The following is a 19,902-nucleotide window of genomic DNA, read 5'->3' on the forward strand; positions in this document are numbered from 1 at the left end:
CTTAACCGCTAAGTCAGGATGCCATACAAGTGTTAATAAAGAGTATGATGATCTATGTCATGATTCTCTGTTGCTAATTAAATAAAATTACATGGTAATGACGTGTCTGACAGATATAGCCGTGAGTTTGTGCTAAGCTATGACGATCTGACAGCGTATGTTGACCTGACAGAACAGAGCAACATGGACAAACACCCAGGGTGTTATCTATTTAGGGATGGCAAGAGACCACCGCAGATCGTAGCACAGAGATGGAAGCATAGCAGAACCAAGAGTTTGTACTGCTTTTAATATTGATTAAATTTATTAAGTATTTAATATCTAGGTGTTTTTATGGGAATATGAATCTTTCAGATCAATCTGAGAAGTAATTTTGATCATATTCTACATTTTATTGTATCATGTAGCACGGGCCGCTGGTCTTGGTCTTGACTCGGTCTCGACTTCCCTCGGTCTTGGTCTTGACTTGGTCTCAAACCCTAAAAGTCTTGGTCTTGTCTCGGTCTTGATACACTCTGGTCTTGGTCTTGTCTTGGTCTCGGGTTAGGTGGTCTTGACCACAACACTGTAGTCCATATCAAAACCCCCACTGTATGGACGATTTCAAAAATGTGTTTTTGAGGGTTTTACTCCCTCACTAACAGCTGCTGTATTTTGAACTTTCCATATTCTAACAAATTTAACTGGTAAATGTATTGTTTTTGTTTTTAGAGAAAAGTGTAAACCTGATTTATTTAAGATTTTGTTCTAATCATTCTCTCCTTTTCTTTGAGGTCATCTGGTCATGTGTTGCCATGGAAGCGCGTCCATGAGCAGTGCTGACAAGAACCTGGTGTTTTCAATCAGCCTCACTAGGAAAGTCTACATTGTTTGAGAGGGAGGGGAGACACTTTTGATTTTGTTTGGGCCCAAATTGTTTGCTTTGTTTTAGCTTTGAAGTTGTTAAAGTTAATTCGAATTATGTAAATATTTTTCCAGAAATATAGTTGAGTACGTATGTGTATTTTCTGTCTGGAAATGTAAATGCTGTCTCCACCCCGTAATCAGACCTGGTATGAGCTAATGCTTTAAAAGCTGGGTGGCTTGGATCAGGGGGAGACACTCTCTTTCCTGCTGATGGTTGAGAAAGGTTGAATTAATGTCTTTTTGTGAAACTGTAACAAAGTTTTTTTTTGAAGACGTGCATATATGAAAAAAGATTCAGAGCTCTGTAATATTTGGATCCTGTCTGGTTCTTGCATTTACTGAACCTGCTGTTCAGTATTCATACTGAACATTCATATTCATACTGTATTCATACTGTTCAGCACTTGAAATGTAAATATGCACACAGTTGTTTGGTCTGACACATGATTAGACACATGTCAGACCAAACATGTCTGAAGATTTTCAGTTTTCTAGGTTTTTATATGCAAGAAGGTTTAAAGCACAACTTCTCAAATAGTGGGGTTCACCCCCCCACCCCACCCCAGGAGCATGTGGCAAAGTGTGGTGGTGGGCCAGAAGCAGGACTTTAAATGGTAATTATCTTAATGCTTCACTGAGAAACAAGCCTCCCTCACTAGATGGCAGCAGTGTTCAAACTAACCAACAGGCTGCCTGTTCAGGCCAGTAGAAGTAGCTACACAGCACAGAGCGGAGGAAAAAAAAAAACGGAGCAAATAGCATCGACATATTGAAATACATCTACTGTTGGGGAGGAGAGATGGAGTAGTTTGACAGTGAAAAGAAAAACAGCAGCAGAGGTCAGTAAAGCAAGTATGACTGAGTTTTATGGCCAAATTAAGATTTTTATTTTCAAATACAAGAATACAGTCATAATACTATGAGAACTAAGTCGTATTAGCAGAATAGTTTAAATATTGGCAGAATAAAGACACAATATTGCCGGAAGAAAGTTGTTAAATTAAAAAGCTTTGATAGAGTGATATGTAACCAGCAAGTCTGATTCTTTCTATTCAGTAAAAAGTTGTTTAAACAATAGTTTCAAAGTCCTGCGGCTGAAAATTTGCTTCTGGTGTGCTGAAACATTTAGTATTTACTCGTTTATTAAACCAACACCAACTATAACCTTACAAGACCCCCAGTATTCTGCAACTTAGTGCACTATGGTGAAAAGTTCTACATTTACGAGTATATTCTTGTCCAACTTTACTCATGTTTAAAACGCAAATCAAAAACTCAGAGCCTGGCTCTTATACTCCATCATAAGCAAGTAACTTGCAGAAAACGGCCAGGAAATAGACAAAACGTATCTTTTTATTGTTAATGCAAAATGTTACACACTTTTCATCTCTTATCTGACAAGCTGGAATATTGCTGCAATTTTTTTCTACAATAAATGTTAAATATACACCTTGTGAAAAACTAAACTGAAGAAGCTAACAAGTAATCAATGCTTACAGCTGTAAATAGTTTTACTGTGTTAAGACTAAAAGTACACACCCAGTGAATGATTTACACTTTTCTCTTTCAAACCGAGTAGTCTTGATTAAATGCTACTGATTCAATTAATATACTGATTTTGGAAATTATTTTGAGAGTTAGAACAATAAAACAGCGGTTTTGATAATAAGGTCATACAATGCTGGAGCCAGTGGTTTGTATGATAAATTATTTAATATGAATAGATTCACAATAGTATTTCAATTCTGGGGAAGGAGAGGCTCTGGTGTGTTGTGAAAAAACAACTATGATCCGTAGGGGGGGTGGGGCATGACAGAAAATAATTGAGAAACACTGGTTTAAAGGAAGTTATTTTGTTTTAAAATGTTCATTTAAAAATATCCCTCTCCATTCATTTCCTAAGAAATTGTGCGATGAGGTGGCAAGTCCTCATACAGCTGAGTGGCAGGAGTAAATTGTGCTCGTAAGATTTTGAGCTTACACATTGCTTTCCACGCAGCAACGCAACAAAAGGGTTTAAATGTTTTCAACTTTTGTTGCTCTCTGCTCTCGCAGAAAACTTTTGTCTTTCACTCAATGTGTCGAGCCCGTAATGCGCTGCTGTGAACTAAGTAAGCTTTTCAGTCAGAATAGTAGTTTGATTAATCTGAGTCATGTAATGTTAACGACTTAAAATTTTCAGATTTATCGTACGTGTTGGCGCATCAATGTTGACAGCCCTACTTTTTACTCAATGTAAATGTTTGATATTTAGGTAAGAAATTATGATAAAAGTTTGAATTGATGTATATTATATTTCCTATAAACTTTGTGCGCCTTAAAGGAAGCATGACTTTGCACCACAAAAGCTGAAAATAGTAGGTGGTTCCATTCAAAATAAAAACACTTCATGTGAAGACAAGAAATGCAGCCAAACAGGAAGATCGAACATTTATTTAATCTCAATTATTTTTCTTCTAAGGTTTTACAGTAGTGTCTGGCAAATTTATGAATGCCTCAAGTTCACCTCGTTTTAATTTGGTGGTTTACTCACCGGTGGATGACAACCAGAACCAGCAGGTTGGTGATAACACTGAAGACAAACATGAAGTAGTAAATGTAAGACAGATATGCTCCCACTATGTTATCATCATCCCTGGAACACGGTTCAACCGGCTCTTCTGGGACTTTGCTGGTAACATAACTGATGTTTGTCTGAGTCATCTTTGTGTAAAATCTGTCAAAAGCAGAATACACAAAGTCATGTTGTCAGTTAAAACATAAGACTTACTGTTTTACATTATTTTATGGTAATCTACAAAAAGCAGACCATATCTAAAACACCACTGTATGGAAGAAGATTGGATGTAAGATAAAATCCAAATCCAGAAAGAGTTTTCTTACCTCGTGTTTGACAGCAGCTTCAGGCAGTGACTCTGAAATCTCTCTGAGTCTAACAGAGCTCCGCTACCAAAGTGAAGGCAGTTGGACTGAAGTGTCTGTGAGCTCGTCTGGGTCCGTTGTGCATGAAGAAAAACTTGTAATGACTTTAAGATAAGGGGACATGGAAACTGCTTCAGAGAGATCAGCTTTCATGAAAAATCCTCTGGGGCATTTTTGTACGGAGCGCCAATCTTGTCATCATCAAAGATAGATTCAGAAATAAATTGCCAAATAAATGAATTACTCTGGCAATAAATAATTTAGCAACATTTTAATTTGCCATTAAATGCAGCAAAATAAGAATAATATTTCTGGTACATTATTCTTTGTTTTCCAGAGTCACTCTAGTTTTCTGTTAAGTTTTGACAGATGTGAATTTATCTTTTCCCTTCTTATGTTTTCATAGTTATTCCTTCACAAAAATAGTTGTCCCATTAAATCTTAAGCATTGATGTATTTTCTCTTCTAACACGTGACCTTGTTTTATTTTTTATTTTTTTGGATTGATTTCCCTGACTCCATTTGCCCCCCCCCCCCCCCCCCGCATCTTTCGTTTTACGTTCTTTGACTAAACTATGTTTTGGATGAATTGCTCACTTATCAAACTATAAGTTGAATCATTTGCCCCAGGAACTGATATGTTCTGGGCTGAATGCTGTCTGGCGGGTCCTGCTTGGTGCTGGTCCCACTTGACATTCCTGGGGAAGATGAAATGATTGATTTTCAAGTTATTATTAAACTGGAAGGTCAAATAAAGTCCAGTGTTTGTGGGGTATTTATCTACATAATGTTACTCTAGAGGGCAATACAGGAGATCCTGTATTGCCCTCTAGAGTAACATTATGTAAAAATCCTGTATTGCGTGTTTTGAAAGATACAGTTTTCCATTCTTTGCTTTGAAATAGGGCTTCTGGGACTGCCAGATGCATGGACACATGCTCTGAATTTCAGCCGATGGCAAAAGATTTTCCTTTTCCAGCAGCCATTATGCAGCAGTAGCTTAATATCTTGAATGAAGTGGGTGGCGCTCCACCTGGGATGCCAGGTGTGGGGTTGGATTTGGCTTGAAGTTGCTAAGTAACAAATTATGATGCAACAATCTAGAGGCTTGTGAAGGTTCTTTTGCAGACACCAGCAGCACATTTAGGGTGCGTTCACACTGCAGCCTGAAGTGACTCAATTCCGATTTTTTTGACGTAATGCGACCTGTTTCCGATCTTTTCATGACAGTCTGAACAACACAGGTCGGATTCTTTTTCAAATCTGACCCATATCCGATACGTATCTGATTCAAATGCGACCTAACGTCCAGGTCGCATTCATCCGAACTGAACGTCACCGATTCTCAACAAATCTCACTATTCTGCGTCCTGATAAGCGCAAGTGGGAAGAAAAACAACAACCATGACGGAATATATGAGGATTAAGTTGTTAATATGCTGCTCCGGCCGGACAACAACTTCAAATATGTAAGCTAAGCTCCACCGTTAGCCTCCATGTTTACTTCCGCAAACACTGAGCACTTCTTCTTTTTATGGCAGTTGGCAGAACACTGAGAACGCTGACGCTATTGCGCCCTCTACTGCGCATGTGGGACACTTTCAGGTTGTTTGCCTGTTTACACTGCAGAATGCATACAGGTCGCATTTACTGGCAGTGTGAACGGCCCCGGCAAAAAAATCGGAATTGCCAAAAAATCGGAATTGAGTCACTTCAGGCTGCAGTGTGAACGCACCCTTATTACTTATTTCCAAAATCTGGCAGGGTGTTTTTTTTTTTCCAACTTTTGGACTGATTCTAGAAGTAGGAGATACTTAAACTGTAGTGCAAAAAGTGAATTTGGCAGAATAGTGAACATTTGATGGAAACACACCAATTTCGAAAAAACGTACGTTTTTCAATAAAATGTTTAAACCAAAATGTGCCAGGAGTTTGAATAATTTGGGATCTAACAACAGATCAGAGATTTTAGTGTGTGCATGAAAAGATTGTCTGTGCATGAATACGAAGAGCAAATATGGATCTCCAAGTTCCAGGGAATATCTGTTGATTCAGGCTGTGGCTTTGAGTTTACTAGAATAATTTTGGTTTTGATGATCATGTTGAAAACATGCTGGCTCTTTTCATGCAAAATGGTGCCCAAAACTACAAAGTAACTGTTACACACCCAACAATCTACTTTCCAAAAAATGGACAATACAGAGTCATAGTTTGGGCAGCAGTTGACATAAGTTTGAATAAAGGACGCACGTACAATAATGTAATTGTGCCCAGACTACTTTCAGCAGGCTGCTAGAAGATTTCCAGTTTAGAAATGGAACATTTACCCATCAAAACTATTGAAAACAAGCGCCTGGTATTGGACATAACATTGTGGAGAAAAGAGCTGAAGGACGTTGTGTGCAAAGACTTTTTTCACAATCATTGCAACACGAGCGTTCAGAACCTTTGCATGAATTTTGTGTTGTTTCCTAAATATGTCCACTAAGTATTTATGAGACAATACTGCACCAGATTAGATTTATTACACTGAATGGTGTACTCATACGATGTAAGGCTCTGCCCAGACAGTCCATTCAGTCATGGTCTTGGTTCCCTCTGGGACCCCCAAATCCATCATAGGTCAGCCCCAGCAGGCGTTCCATTCCTTCAGCGAGCGCAGACTGGAAAAGTTACAACAAGACTGAGACTCATTCCACCAACTTTGCAGGACCTACGGACTCCACAGACCAACCCGACACAAGGAACCAGCATGCCTGGTAGATGCACTAAATTATCCCACCACCCACTCCAAGACAGACTGAGCCCACTCCCCTTTTAATCACCTGACCCACCCCTGATTCCCAACTTCCCCATCTCCCCTCACCAGTTTTCCACCTGCTGTTGGTCTGAGAAGCACGACAGCAGATTTCTGGCATCTTAAATCAATTCTCTACTTCATTTTCCATTGCAGTTTATGCTAATATTTTACACCTTCCGAAGTGGGAAGTATCACAGTGCAAATATCAATAAATAACATTTATTTTTACTGGGATTGTTATGAGGGATTTTTTTTTTTGTATTTCATCACTGCCATGCAATCACTATTCCCAGTCAGAGAATGAAAATGTTTTCCCCAAAAAAAAAAAAATGTCCCTAAAGAAAAAAAATTTTTCAGTGAAAGATGCATATACTTGTATGTCTTGTTTCCACTTAGAAAATGTTTCCTATGGGACATCTTGTTGGAAAACACAACCTTTTAAGCCTGACTGGGAAAGTGTTTGCAGTGCACTCTCAGAAGAGGGTGCTGAGATTTATGCTTTGATTGCTGGGAAGATTCTGCCATTGCATCTGCTTTCAGTTCCCGTCTACATCCATTTAGTTATGAAGGTAAGCAATCACTAGATGAAAGGCAAGTTAGAGGCATTAAGGCAAGACAGGGAAAATGAACAGAGAACTATGTATTCATTTATTCATTCTTCATACTGGAATAAGTCTGTCACAGTCTCCCTGATCTTCACTACCCACAGAGGTCCAGCAGCATCTTTAACACCCTTTTGAGTGATGGTAACCTGGACACTCTGGGTCAAGTTTTTCACTGTTTAATTCAACACCCAAAGATTCCGTCCCTGCAGTCTCAACACAGCCTGTTCTTCAGGGCCCATTTCACCACGATGTTCCACATCCACTGGCCTGGCATCAGTCTTTTTGATCCCATCACGGTGTAAGTACAGCGTTGTGAAAAAATGCAAAAATCGAATACGTTTTTAAAGGGGGAAACACTTTTTCACATGTTGGTCCTAACGGATCACAGTGAACATCCTGTCTGCAGTCCCCAGTGTTGTAAACAAAACAGTACTGAACAAGAACAAGTCCATAATGGGCATAGTCCCCTAAGTGAATTTCTCAGCAGTGTTGTGAATTTCTCCCCATTATCAGCAGCCCCACAAGAGCTCAACCGTTTGGAGTTTTGGTTAATCCTTGTGGAGTCAGAAGTCTCACAAACATACAGCATACACACACAGAACATTCTGTCTAAAATTGGGCAGACATCACTTAGCAACATTATTGGGTCATTTGGGAAGTTTACTGTTAATGAGCATAATGGTTGTAAGCTCTTGTTTTCCTTGCATCACATGGAACACTTAGAAAACAGGAACAGGAAATTCCTGCTCAACATTTCTTCATCTTTAAGCACGAAAACCATCACAGAATCCATCAAAGCAATAAAACTGTTGCTGACAATGAAACAGAAAACCCACTTATAATCTTGTGGGATTGAATTCAACAATATTCACTTAATATCCATGGAAACAATGTGATACTGTCAATGCTACTACACCTAATGATTCAACATCCAGCATCATTCAGATTGAAACCTTTCAGAGTGCAGATGGCGCTCCTCAAGGTCTTTTTAAGACTGAGTGCAGCCTGTTAGAGCAGCAGCTTATCTACATCCAACAGCAAGTGGTTAGTTAAGCACATTGGGCACGGCCGCTGGCCCCCCAACCAAGTGCAGGTGGAGGGAGACTGTTATGATTCATGTCCTGTCCATGCTGTGTGAAGCACTCATTCAGCTCACCTGCCACATCTGATTACTTACCTTTTCCACCTGAGCCCTGCCCTACTTAAACACCTCTCAGCCTCTACCTCCTTGCCAGATTATCGACAGCCATGAGCCAGTAGAGATCCAGCGGTTCCTTCCAAGCCTTCAGCGTTTCTACGACCCCTTTCTGTCCACGGATTTACCCCTCCTGCCAAGCCCTTCACAGATCCCTTCTGTTCTGGATTTCTGGACCCTGACCCAAGCCCTGCCTCATGACCACTGAGTATTGCCTGCCCCTCAAGCGAAGTTTGGTCTCTCTGTCCTCCTGTGTATGACCTCTGCCTGATTATCGACAAAGCCCTTGGGTGTTGCGTTTTGGATCTCCTTATGGAGATCTTCATTGCTTCCACAGAAGCCTGTTCCACTGGTTTCCTGCACCTCCCTGTCATCAGACCCTCAGTTCCTCTGCTCCACCTGTCTACTGTGTGGTTGAATTTCGGTAACACTTTATTTGAAGGGGGTTGAATAAGACTGTCATGACACTGTCATAAACATGACATAACACCTGTCATGAACATCAATAATTCATGAAGACTTATTGATGTTCATGACAGGTGTTATGTCATGTTTATGACAGTGTCATGACAGTCTTATTCAACCTCCTTCAAATAAAGTGTTACCTGAATTTCTATAACCAGATAATTATGAATACTTTTATTACTAACTATAAAGTCATAAAAAGGTAAACATAATTGAGATAAGAAATTATGACAAATTTTTTCACTTCAGTTAAATCCTAATAAAGTAATCTGCCATTGGATCTTAAAATAAGCTACGTAGTGTTGGTCACATTTGAAAGAAAAATAACTTTCATAAGAAATCTTATCTAAAATTGACATGGAGTAAGGACATTGATATGCTTATCTTATGGTACAAAATTCTAGTATATATTGTATTAAGTTTCCTTGTGTTTAGCTAAATCCTGCCGTTTTGCTCAGTAATGTCTGAAGCTCGGTGCAGTGTTTTGCTTGCTGGTTGTGACAGTTTTTTTTTTTTTTTTTTTTCTAAGCGAATGCACGATTACCAAACTCTGGATGACAGAGACATGTCTGTGACTGACTGGTGCTGCGGTTCATTTACTTTAATTACCAAGTTGCAAATGTAAACCAGCGCAGTGTTTTTCAATCTTTCTTGGGCCAAGGTACATTCTTTTCATTGAGAAAATCATGAGGCACAACACCAACCAAAAATGTAAACAAAGATACTCTGTAGCTGCCTATAGTATATATACTGCTCAAAAAAGTAAAGGGAACATTTCACTTTAATTTTGTGTGTGGCTCCAAATCCAGGCCTCCATTGGTTAATAAATTTGATTTCCATTGATGATTTTTGTGTGATTTTGTTGTCAGCACATTCAACTTTGTACAGAACAAAGTATTCAAACAGAATATTTCATTCATTCAGATCTAGGATGTGTTATTTGAGTGTTCCCTTTATTTTTTTGAGCAGTGTACATTCTTATAAAAGTGTCTTGAATAGGAATCAAATAAACACATTTATTTTTATCATATTTTACATTTCTTATTTCAAATTCCACTTACCATGTCCACTTCAAAAATATACCTGAACAGTGCCACAACACTGTCGTGTGTGATGCATGAATGTAGTGACATTCATGCATCACTAATTCTTTTGTTTTAATGTAAAATGCTCTGTACCTACTGCCATCTAGTGATAATAAAATTACATGATTATGCCGCTAGTCACTACCACAGCAAAGACACTCAAAGATGGCATTATTTGCAGATAATTCATTCGTTTTCAAAAAATCTTTTAAGACCAATTACCATATTTTCCCGGACTATGAGCGTACCATACTATAAACCGTACCTTCAAATTTTTTTTTACCCCCTTTGCCCCCCTTGGAAACTTACATCTATCAGCCGCACCGGGCTACAGGCCGCTGGTATCTCTGCTGCTCTCGGTTTCCCATAAGGACCCAGCAGAGGGCAGCAGGGGGCTGCGTCCTAATNTTTTTTTAAAGGTTTTGTTGGCTCTAGTGGCCTTTATTTTAAAGTAGTTTGACAGGAAAGAGGGAGAAGACATGCAGCAAATGTTGCCAGGCCAGGAATCAAACTTGTGACCACCAGCATGAGGACTAAGACCTCAATACATGGGTTGTGCTTTTCCCCTGCGCCACCACAGCACCAATAAATACTATGTTAAGAGTTGTTGCTTTCGAAAGGTACTTGTAATCTGACAAAAAAGTCACGTTAGAATGCATCTCCTGATTTACTGCGATGTAAAGGGAATCAGCGTCAAACATATAGATTAGAAATATTTGACGGCCTCTCCTCTGTGATTATACTGCAGCTGTTATGTCCTCAGGGATTTGGTGCATGTTTGCGTGTGTGTATGTGCGTGTGTGTATGTGTGTTTCCTCCCTTGCCTTCAAGCTGTTCCTCAGTAAGCAACAATCAAGAGGAGTTTGAAGGAAGAGCGGATTCCTGGTTGACTTACACCGGCTGCTTTTCCATTGACCTTAAAATTGTGAAAAGTGAAATCATGAAATAAATTTGCTTAATGGAGACAACTGCAATTTTGAAAACAAACAACAAAAAAGTTTTTTGAATAAAAAGCTTTTGCATTAGGACGAGATGCTTTTTCATTCATAACAAAATTGGTTTATTCCACAAAACTGCAATAGAAACAGATGATCAACAACTGTATGTTGCCACTGGAGGAAACCACAAAGAAGACGACGACAGGAAGCAGTTAGAGGATGATGGCGCTGCATATTTCTTGATAACTTATTGGATGAACAAGCTCATTTATGATTCAATGATTTTAATTGTTATTAATGTTCCATTTAATAAAAACACTGCAATTGCAAAATTTTTATTTTTTTTTTTACTTTACTGACAGTTTTATTCATATTTGTAATGGAAACGCAGCTGCTGTGTGGTAATCAGGCCTTCTCATTTCTCTTTGCTGGATTCTGCAGTAGAACTAACTTCTGCCTTTTGTTTCCTCCTCACAGTCCTTCGTCTTCATATCATCGGCTCCTGGTTCCCTGGTTGACACCATGTGGGTTCTCCGTTCAGCTTGTTGAGTAATAACTAAACCGAATGGAAATTTAAATGCAATTGTATTTGTAATTTTTTTTCACAAAAAATGTATGAGTAAATGTAGACTATGATGCAATATTTTTGGCTCAGTCAATGAAAGCGTCTACCGCGACCGCTGGTGTAGAGAAATGTTTCACAAGACAAAGTTTGCAACTTGGTCTGTAATGTGATGGATCTGACAGAACTGCTGAGGGCTGTGTCATGATCAGACTTGAAAGACACCCAGAAGTGTTTTATTTTCTGTGGTGCAGCAAAGATTTGCATGTTAAACTAAAAGCAGTTAATATACACAGGAAGTGCATTCATTGGTGGAGAGAGAGAAAAAAAAATCCTCTACAACAAGAAGCAATATAGCAGCTCTCTAGAACTTGAATTCATTAGCTCAGTGTCAACGGGTGATTTCAAGGTTTGTTTAGTTTACTTTGATGTGGATGCTTACACTCCCACCAATAAAGCCTGAACTATTACCAAAAATCATGCATTATTTTAAAGTTTTCCTTAAAACCATGCAGATTGTTTCAAACATGCTTGTCTGTGTACATTCAGTTTATGAGTCATTTTCCAATAACGCCACCAATTTTAACACAGGACTTATTTTTTAAAGCAATACATTTATTGTGCAGTAGGAAAACATATGAACAACATGAAGAATATAATGACAAATTATTATCATGTGGCTTTTTCATGGTGCTGGATCATTCTTACTTCTAGATATCAAAGAAAAAATCTGAATTAAACCATAAAAACACAACTGAGAACAAACTCCAGATTCTCTGCAACAAAGATTCCAACTTTCTATGTAACAGTAAAAACAAAAATGAATACATGCTGATTACTGGACAAGGACTGGGTGATATCCATTTATATACTGTTATGTACATATATACACTAGTAAGCCTTGACTTAATAATATCAGGGTATACAGTAATACTATCTGCTGAGTAATCCTCCAGATGGATTACTACATGTCATGTTGTGACGTAAAGTAATCACGATGACCTTAAACTGAGACTTACATTGGCCTGACATCACAGGAAAAAAGAGACTTAAAGAAAATATGCATATAAAAACAGACATAAGTCACAATTGCAGCAGGTTTACAGTGTAAACATAACAACTCTGACGAAAGTTTTTCGCTCAGTTGTGTTTCTTCTGCCTGGAAACTCAGTCAGCTTTGCTTGATTTGTTCTTGTGTGTCTGATTCTATAGTAAGAGACAGAATGGTGCTGACTTCAATCTTCTTTGATGGAGGGAGGAGAGGCTGGTGTGTCTTTAATTTGTAAAAGCTGTTCAATATTTAAAAAATGAAGATAAAGACCATCTATTTTTTTTACAACTTTGGTTAACATATTTACAAAATATATTCTAAGTCATAAAATGCTGACACAGCAAGCTAATGTTTCGCAATAAACCTCCAACGTCTCCTCCTCTCATAAACCACAGATTTTGGTGTTGAGCAACACACACACACACACACACACACACACATAAGCACATACACACGCAACAAGTTTCAACTCATCTGAATCCATCTGATACTGAATTTGGTATTCCGATCAATATCTGTGGTTGTGTATGCATACACAACCACATGATTTGAAATGGCATGTTGTCCCTGTTCAACAGGATTTTTATGACCAGCTCTAATGATTCATCACTAGACCAGAGTATTTTAGCCACAGTAACTGGAAACATCTCCAGACATTTCTGTAGAATGTAATTCCAAATTTTTTGGTGGAAAATTCATCTATCAGCAGACTGTTCTTGGAGTGCATATCTAAAACATTTGCAAGAAAATGGAGTTTGGGAAGCTGACACAAGATCTCATTTAAAAATGACACATCTGTTCCAAACAAACTGCTAGAATCACCTATGATGTAATACGTAAGGCACTGCATGGGCCGTATCAAAACCTAGCATGTGATCATATGCTAGGTTTATAAAAGTCAAACTAATGTTACTAATCCTATAATATCAGTATTGATCTTATATTCATAACATTAATTCCACCTGAATTTCAGCCCAAGCAATTCCTACAAAATGCAAAGCTTTTGTACAAATTTACATCATACTGATTAGATGAATATTACATTTCAGCTTTTGAAGTTGGAGTGCATATCCAACTTCAAAAGTTGGATATGCACTCCAACTTTGAAGTAGTTTTTGAAGTAGTTGTTTTTTTTAGTGCTTCCTTATTTTAAAAGAAACACAGAACAAAATAATAAAAAGGGATGCTTCTTCCATCATACAAAATGAGAATAAAGGGAAAATAAGGAAATTCAAAAGAATATCGAATTGAGCAATATCTTTGTTCTTCTTTTTCGTCCCGTGTTTTATCAGTCTTGTAGAGGCAGGGGAATAAAGCTGCAGTTTCTTTTCCTCTAAAGATGCTTTCAGTCTGAACAGCCTAACAACTATTGCTCTATTTAATGAATTTATTGAGGTGCTTACAATGTCGAAATAAAATGCAAAAACCATGAAACTTTTTCTTGCACGTAACGATCACGCGGTGGTTTTTAGCATCAAAGCCTTCCCCCCGTGTTTGCTCCCTTCGTTGACTTGGTGGAAGCGAGAGCAAACTCACAGAGTGTTTTCAGGAGTGTTTAAGAAAGACTCACGTTGCTTCCCATCATCAGTTCCTATCGTGGGAATTGCTGTTCTGTCATCTTTGTTGACCAAAATGTGTTTCTTCAGGCCTGGGAAACATTTCACCAGCAGCTGTTTGAAGTGTTCCTGGAATTCCCTTTTCATAAGTGTATAAAACATTGGACTGATGCAGAAGTAAATGTACGCCATGTTGCGGGTGACATGAAGAGCGTAACCGAGTTTCTTTTTAGCTTCACAGCTCAAAAGAGACTCTAATTCATAATGCAGGAGTTCTACAATGTTAAAAGGGATCCAACAGATGAAGAACAAAACTACGATCATAAATATCATCCTGACTGCTTGGAATTTAGAAGCCAATTGGGATTTTTTAATGGTGATCACAATCCTAACATAACAAAATATGATAATAGCCAGAGGGAGGATCAAGAAGACAAAAAGCTGAATATAAAACCCAGATCTTTTGAGCATCGCTACATTCAAACCATCAATGTAAGCAAACTCCTCACAGTGCATCGTGCCCAAATGCTTATAGGTGCCATGAAGGATCATGGGCCTAATGCAAGCCAAACCACTGATCACCCACACCACTGCACAGGAAATCACTGCGTAACGATGATTCCTCACATTTGTTGAGGTCAGTGAAAATACAACAGAAACATAGCGATCAATAGTCAGCAGAGTTAAAAAGAAAACAGAACTGTAAAAACCCAGGTAATAGGCACTGAAGACGATCTTGCACATAGCTGAGCCAAAAATCCAGTCAGACATCTGCATGTAGACGGCCTGGAAGGGAAGGCTGCTCATTAAGATCAGGGAGGACGCCACCAGGTTGACCAGCAAGATGTTGATCACAGTGGTCAGCCTCTGGAACCTGGAGGGAAGATGGTAAAGCTAATAAGTTATTTTGGAAGCATAGTTACATTCTCAAACTTCCGCAGCACGAAAATCTGTGGATTTGATTTCATGCAGGTCTGCAAAACATTAAGGTGAAATTCCTGGTTCAGTTTCCAAAGTCACGATTTTGTGGAATGTTGTTGAAAAGCAGAAAAGGTTTGTTTTATTTTTGGGAATAGAAAATGGTTCAGTTTGCTCACCATTCCAAGTTTATCTATTGTTTAATCACATATAAATGATGTTCTGTGAAGGCCTCAGAGGTCCGCTAGAGCACAGGAGTGAATAAACAGAATCATGAAGGCCAAGGGACATGGCAGACAGACGGGTCAGGGAGAACATTATGGAGAGGTCAGAAGCAGAGTTGGATGATAAGGGGCTTAATGGTGCAGGTATTCATACCGAATATTTTCACTCCAGATATTTCAGTTCGGGATGCACATGAACCAAACATGTTGTAGCACATAAAGTTTTATCAACGTTTTGAACAAAAAACGCTGTTCCACCCTGAACCTTTAAAAAGCAACACCAAAACAAAGCATTCACCATACCTAACGTCTGCTACAGTGGACCCCCACAAATTACAGAATCATCTATTAGTGGATTTTTCTATGGAACAAAACTCCAAATGAATGGGAATCCTATTTTTCATGTAAGATATTCAAAGAAAATGTAGTTTGGGAAGCTGAAAAACCAAAAAGCTGGACACAATGCTACTGGACATACTATTGTCTGGCATATGCAAAGCAGTTAATTGAGGAGCAGCAGGTGAGTCTGTGAGTAATAAGTGGGGGTCCACTGTAGCAGACATTAGTTACTGTCCTTGGCTCTGATTGGCTGTACCCTCCAGGGGAAATAAGGAAAACTGTGGATACTACCTTTGCCAGCAGCGCTAAAATAGTTTCCTCTGTTTGTATTAATGCACATTACAGTTTGTTTGGCTCTTAAAAGTGCTCTTAAGAGGTTCTCACATATTCGTGGAGTTTGTATTCCAACAATTCTTAAACCAAAGCTTAATACATAACGGTTGACAGACGATGTTGATTCAATGAACAGCTTTCTCTAAGCTGAACGCCATTGCTTACTTGAGCCAAGTGTAAATATCACCAGTGACCTTTAGCCGGTCACTGGAGGAACTGCAGACATACAACAAACATCCATGGGATTGTGAGGAGGGGTCAGACATCACAATGTTTTCCCACTAGCTGAACTCCAGTGGTGCCTTCAAGTACAACTCCTGAACTGGATTGTCTACATGTCCAAATGTTGGGAGGAACAACAAACTTGACTATATTTGAATTGTTGAAATGTCTGACAATAATTTTCTTAAAATATAAATGAGCTTTTATATGTTAGAATCAAATAAGATGAATAGTTGCTAAGGCATTGTCAGAACAGGGCAGCATGCTCTGTTTTTGTCCTTTCATTGCCACACATCATGAGGTTGCCCTCCAGAGCCGCCTCCTCCAGCCCCAGCTGCGAGCGCATGGCCATGACATGCACACGCAGCTTATGAAAGATGTCTTTCCTTTCATTCCAATGTCTTATCCGTAATTTGTGTTGAATATTAATTTGTCGTGGAATGCTGGGGTTGTTCCCATTGTCTGGTGTGAACTTTGTGTCGGTCTCCTTCTTTGGAAATGTTTAAATGGTGAAAACATTATAGTGCTCAACACTTAATTTACCCACTGTCAATGTCAAAGTCAAATTTATTTATATAGCACTCTAAAACAGGTATAAAGCTGCACCAAAGTGCTGTACAAGAACCACTACACAAATGATAGAACAGAGTATAAAACAATACATCAATTAAATGCCAAAGAGTAAAAATGAGTTCTAAGAAGCAATTTAAAATGATCCTGATACTGTTGAGTTAGTGAAATTGTTTGAGGATTTCATAATGTGAGCTTTGAGTTAATAATGTAAAAATCAGCTCGTTTTTTTTCTGTCAGAGTTCTTCTTCATAACCGGATGTGAGATTAAAAAAAAAAAATGCTTTCTGTATTTGGTGAGTTGTGTTATCTGCATTTGCATGGATAAAAAAAAAGATTTTCAAGATAATCCTTATAAGGGAAGAACTGAAATATGTCATTGCATGTTGTTGGCATTTGTAAAGGCCAACAAAATATTTAGAATTCTGTCCCCTGGTTTGTGGTGCTTTGTTGTATTGTTTGGTATTTATAAAAAACATTCACCCCATTGGAAAGTTTGCCCTTTTTCCTGCTTTTATGAATCAATCACCAACAACACAGTTTGACATTTTTTGATAAAACAAAGAAAAACTCTTAAGTTGATGTGAAAACTTGTTTCTATAGAATAATGACAAATAAAAATGAGGAAAAAATAAGAGATTTATGCAATCTCTTATTTTATACAGTCTCTTATTTGTATAAAATAAGTGGAGATTGATAGGCGGATTGGGGCTGCATCTGCAGAGATGCAGGTGTTGTATAGTCTCTGTCTGTTGTAGCGAAAATGTACCACAATCTACCGGTGGATCTACGTTCCTACTCTCATCTATGGTCACAAGCTCTGGGTAGGGGTTGAAAGAACAAGATCATGGATGCAAGTGGCCAAAGTGACTTTACTCCCTTAGCGTTAGGGTGAAAAGCTCAGTCATCAGGGCAGGGGTCAGAGTAGAGCCGCAGCTCCTCCACATTGGGAGGAGTTGGCTGAGATGTCTCAGGCATCTGGACAGGAGGTATCCTAGACACCTCCCTGTTGAGGAGTTCCAGGAACGTCCCACCAGGAGGAGATCCAGAGGAAGACCCATGACATGCTGGAGGCTGAAGGCCGTGGGATTTTTCCAGAAGAGCCAAGTGCCTAGAGAGAAGGGAAGTCTGGGCCTCTGCTTAGGCTGCTTCCTCCATGACCCAACCCAGGATAAGTGGAAGACAACAGCTGAATAAATTAATGCCACCTGAATGTTGTTTCTCATTATGTCCTTCACATTATGACCACAGTGTATCCATATTATGGCTACTTTCAGCAGGATAATGCACATTATCTGCAGGCAACATTCAGTGTATGCTACACTCTGCCTATAGCTCCAGTTTTAATTCACTGTACACATAAATACCTGAAATTATAGAAACACATACACAACCTCCTTAACGATGCGGGGGGTAACCTTGGCGTTTCAGTGGATGTCAAGCAGGGTCCAGGGTTAGGGGGTCTTCCTTGGTGCAGATATTGTTTGTGCAGAGGCTCAGGCTACATTGCAGCATGGCAGGTTCCTGACTCTTGGGGAGATATTTGGGCAACTATGCTACCCACATGGTGAGGACCCCTTCCTGCTCACCCTTCTTCCTAGGGAGGATTGCATTGTGTTCTTCATCTGTTCTTCTGAGTTTTTGTTTCCAAGGTGGGTTGATGGTTATTTGGCAGGTTGGGGTTCAGGAGCATCTCCCCTCCTGCTGGGGGTTGTGTGGGCGCATGGCTGGTGGGAGGCTTTGTCTGCACTGCGGTACATGGCTGGTCCGGGGAGTCTGGTGCCATGTGTCTCTCCCTCAGGCTCCACTCCTTCACTCAGCTCAAACCCTGTGCTGTGTCACTGAATTGACTGTCCTGTGGAGATGCCTGTTGGCCCCAGTTCCATGCTGCTCTTGGACACAGAGTGTTGACGTATCGGCCCTCTAAGAATTTTGCACCTCTAATTGAAAAATCCCCTCACATACATGCCCACCTCTTGCCCTATAATAGCTGGAGGTACTACGCCCCTCCACTCAACCCAACCCCACCAAACACCCACCCCATGACCTTCCATTGAAAACTGGGTATAGCCAAAGGATGGATGGATTCTGTACATGAAATCTAAGCAGAAAATAACTTGAAGAATAAGGCATTCATGCCATTGAGCTAGCACATTCATCTATTATTAGTTTATAAGAGCTTAACATTTATATATATTTACATATAAATGCCTGCATTTTTAATACAATTTGGTGGTTTACTCACCGGTGGATGACAACCAGAACCAGCAGGTTGGTGATAACACTGAAGACAAACATGAAGTAGTAAATGTAAGACAGATTTGCTCCCAGTATGTTATCATCATCCCTGGAACACGGTTCAACCGGATCTTCTGGGACTTTGCTGGTAACATAACTGATGTTTGTCTGAGTCATCTTTGTGTAAAATCTGTCAAAAGCAGAATACACAAAGTCACATTGTCAGTTAAAACATAAGACTTACTGTTTTACATTATTTTATGGTAATCTACAAAAAGCAGACCATATCTAAAACACCACAGTATGCCATGTGCTGAGACTTGGAAATCATCATTTTAAAAACCATGCTAGAGTAAGTAAATAGAAAATAGAGCAAGAAATGTACGTATTTAAGAAAAAATGGCAATATTCTAAAGCAGAAATTACTTTTCTCACCACTGATCCGACCGAGAAGCTTCAGGTTGTGATTGTGAAAGTCTGTCTGATACTAAGTGACTTGTGTCACCAAAAGAAAGGAAGTTTCACACAGTGCATGTCTGTGTGCATGTCTCTCCCTGATTTCAGTACGATAACACCGGAAGTTGACACAATCTGTACACACAGTTTCAAACACAACATCTTATATAACAAATTTCTAAGTTACCACACCACATCACTATGGTTTTTGAGCAGTTTAACTGATAATTCTACGAAAGGAAATGCTCAAGATATTCTCCTGATGTGAGTTATGTTAGAACATTTAATCCATCTTACGAACAAGATAAAGATTACCAAGATATGCTCAGGGAGAAGACTTTGCTCAGCAGCAGAAAGGTTTGCAGAGAAGAGTCTGACCATATCAATTTGTGGTCTTTTTTTACGTGTTTATTACTGACACCGAACCAGACAGAATCACACTGAGGAACGTGTGACATTACCTGAAATAACAGTGGGAATTGGTTTGATCAGTGCTTATTTCATTTATTTCAAGCAA

The 19,902-nt window shown here is 39.1% G+C and overlaps 2 protein-coding genes across 3 annotated transcripts in view; both read right to left on the minus strand.

The window, feature by feature from the left end:
• The window catches only part of LOC103143929 (C-C chemokine receptor type 3-like), a 32,869-nt gene extending 28,849 nt beyond the window's left edge, over window positions 1-4,020 (minus strand). The window contains exons 1-2 of the mRNA XM_007560642.2: window positions 3,790-4,020; window positions 3,440-3,622 (exon numbers count right to left, since the gene is read on the minus strand). Of these exons, the coding sequence (XP_007560704.1) occupies window positions 3,440-3,609 (170 nt within the window). The 5' untranslated portion in view covers window positions 3,610-3,622; window positions 3,790-4,020. The remainder of the gene's footprint in view (window positions 1-3,439; window positions 3,623-3,789) is intronic.
• A 9,785-nt stretch (window positions 4,021-13,805) lies between these two features.
• On the minus strand, window positions 13,806-19,503 carry LOC103143930 (C-C chemokine receptor type 3-like). Of its 2 annotated transcripts, none has more exons than XM_007560643.2 (3): window positions 19,365-19,503; window positions 18,937-19,119; window positions 13,806-14,959 (listed from the first exon to the last, which is right to left on the minus strand). In XM_007560643.2, exons 2-3 carry the CDS (start codon window positions 19,104-19,106, stop codon window positions 14,062-14,064), a joined length of 1,068 nt encoding a protein of 355 aa, XP_007560705.1. In that variant the 5' UTR covers window positions 19,107-19,119; window positions 19,365-19,503; the 3' UTR covers window positions 13,806-14,061. The 2 variants fall into 2 exon arrangements, with proteins under 2 accessions (XP_007560705.1, XP_016531159.1); XM_016675673.1 differs by having other exon boundaries at window positions 19,356-19,503.
• Window positions 19,504-19,902: the final 399 nt, after the last annotated feature.

This window comes from Poecilia formosa, unplaced genomic scaffold (genome assembly GCF_000485575.1).
Source record: "Poecilia formosa unplaced genomic scaffold, Poecilia_formosa-5.1.2 Scaffold118, whole genome shotgun sequence".
Classification (NCBI taxonomy): domain Eukaryota; kingdom Metazoa; phylum Chordata; class Actinopteri; order Cyprinodontiformes; family Poeciliidae; genus Poecilia; species Poecilia formosa.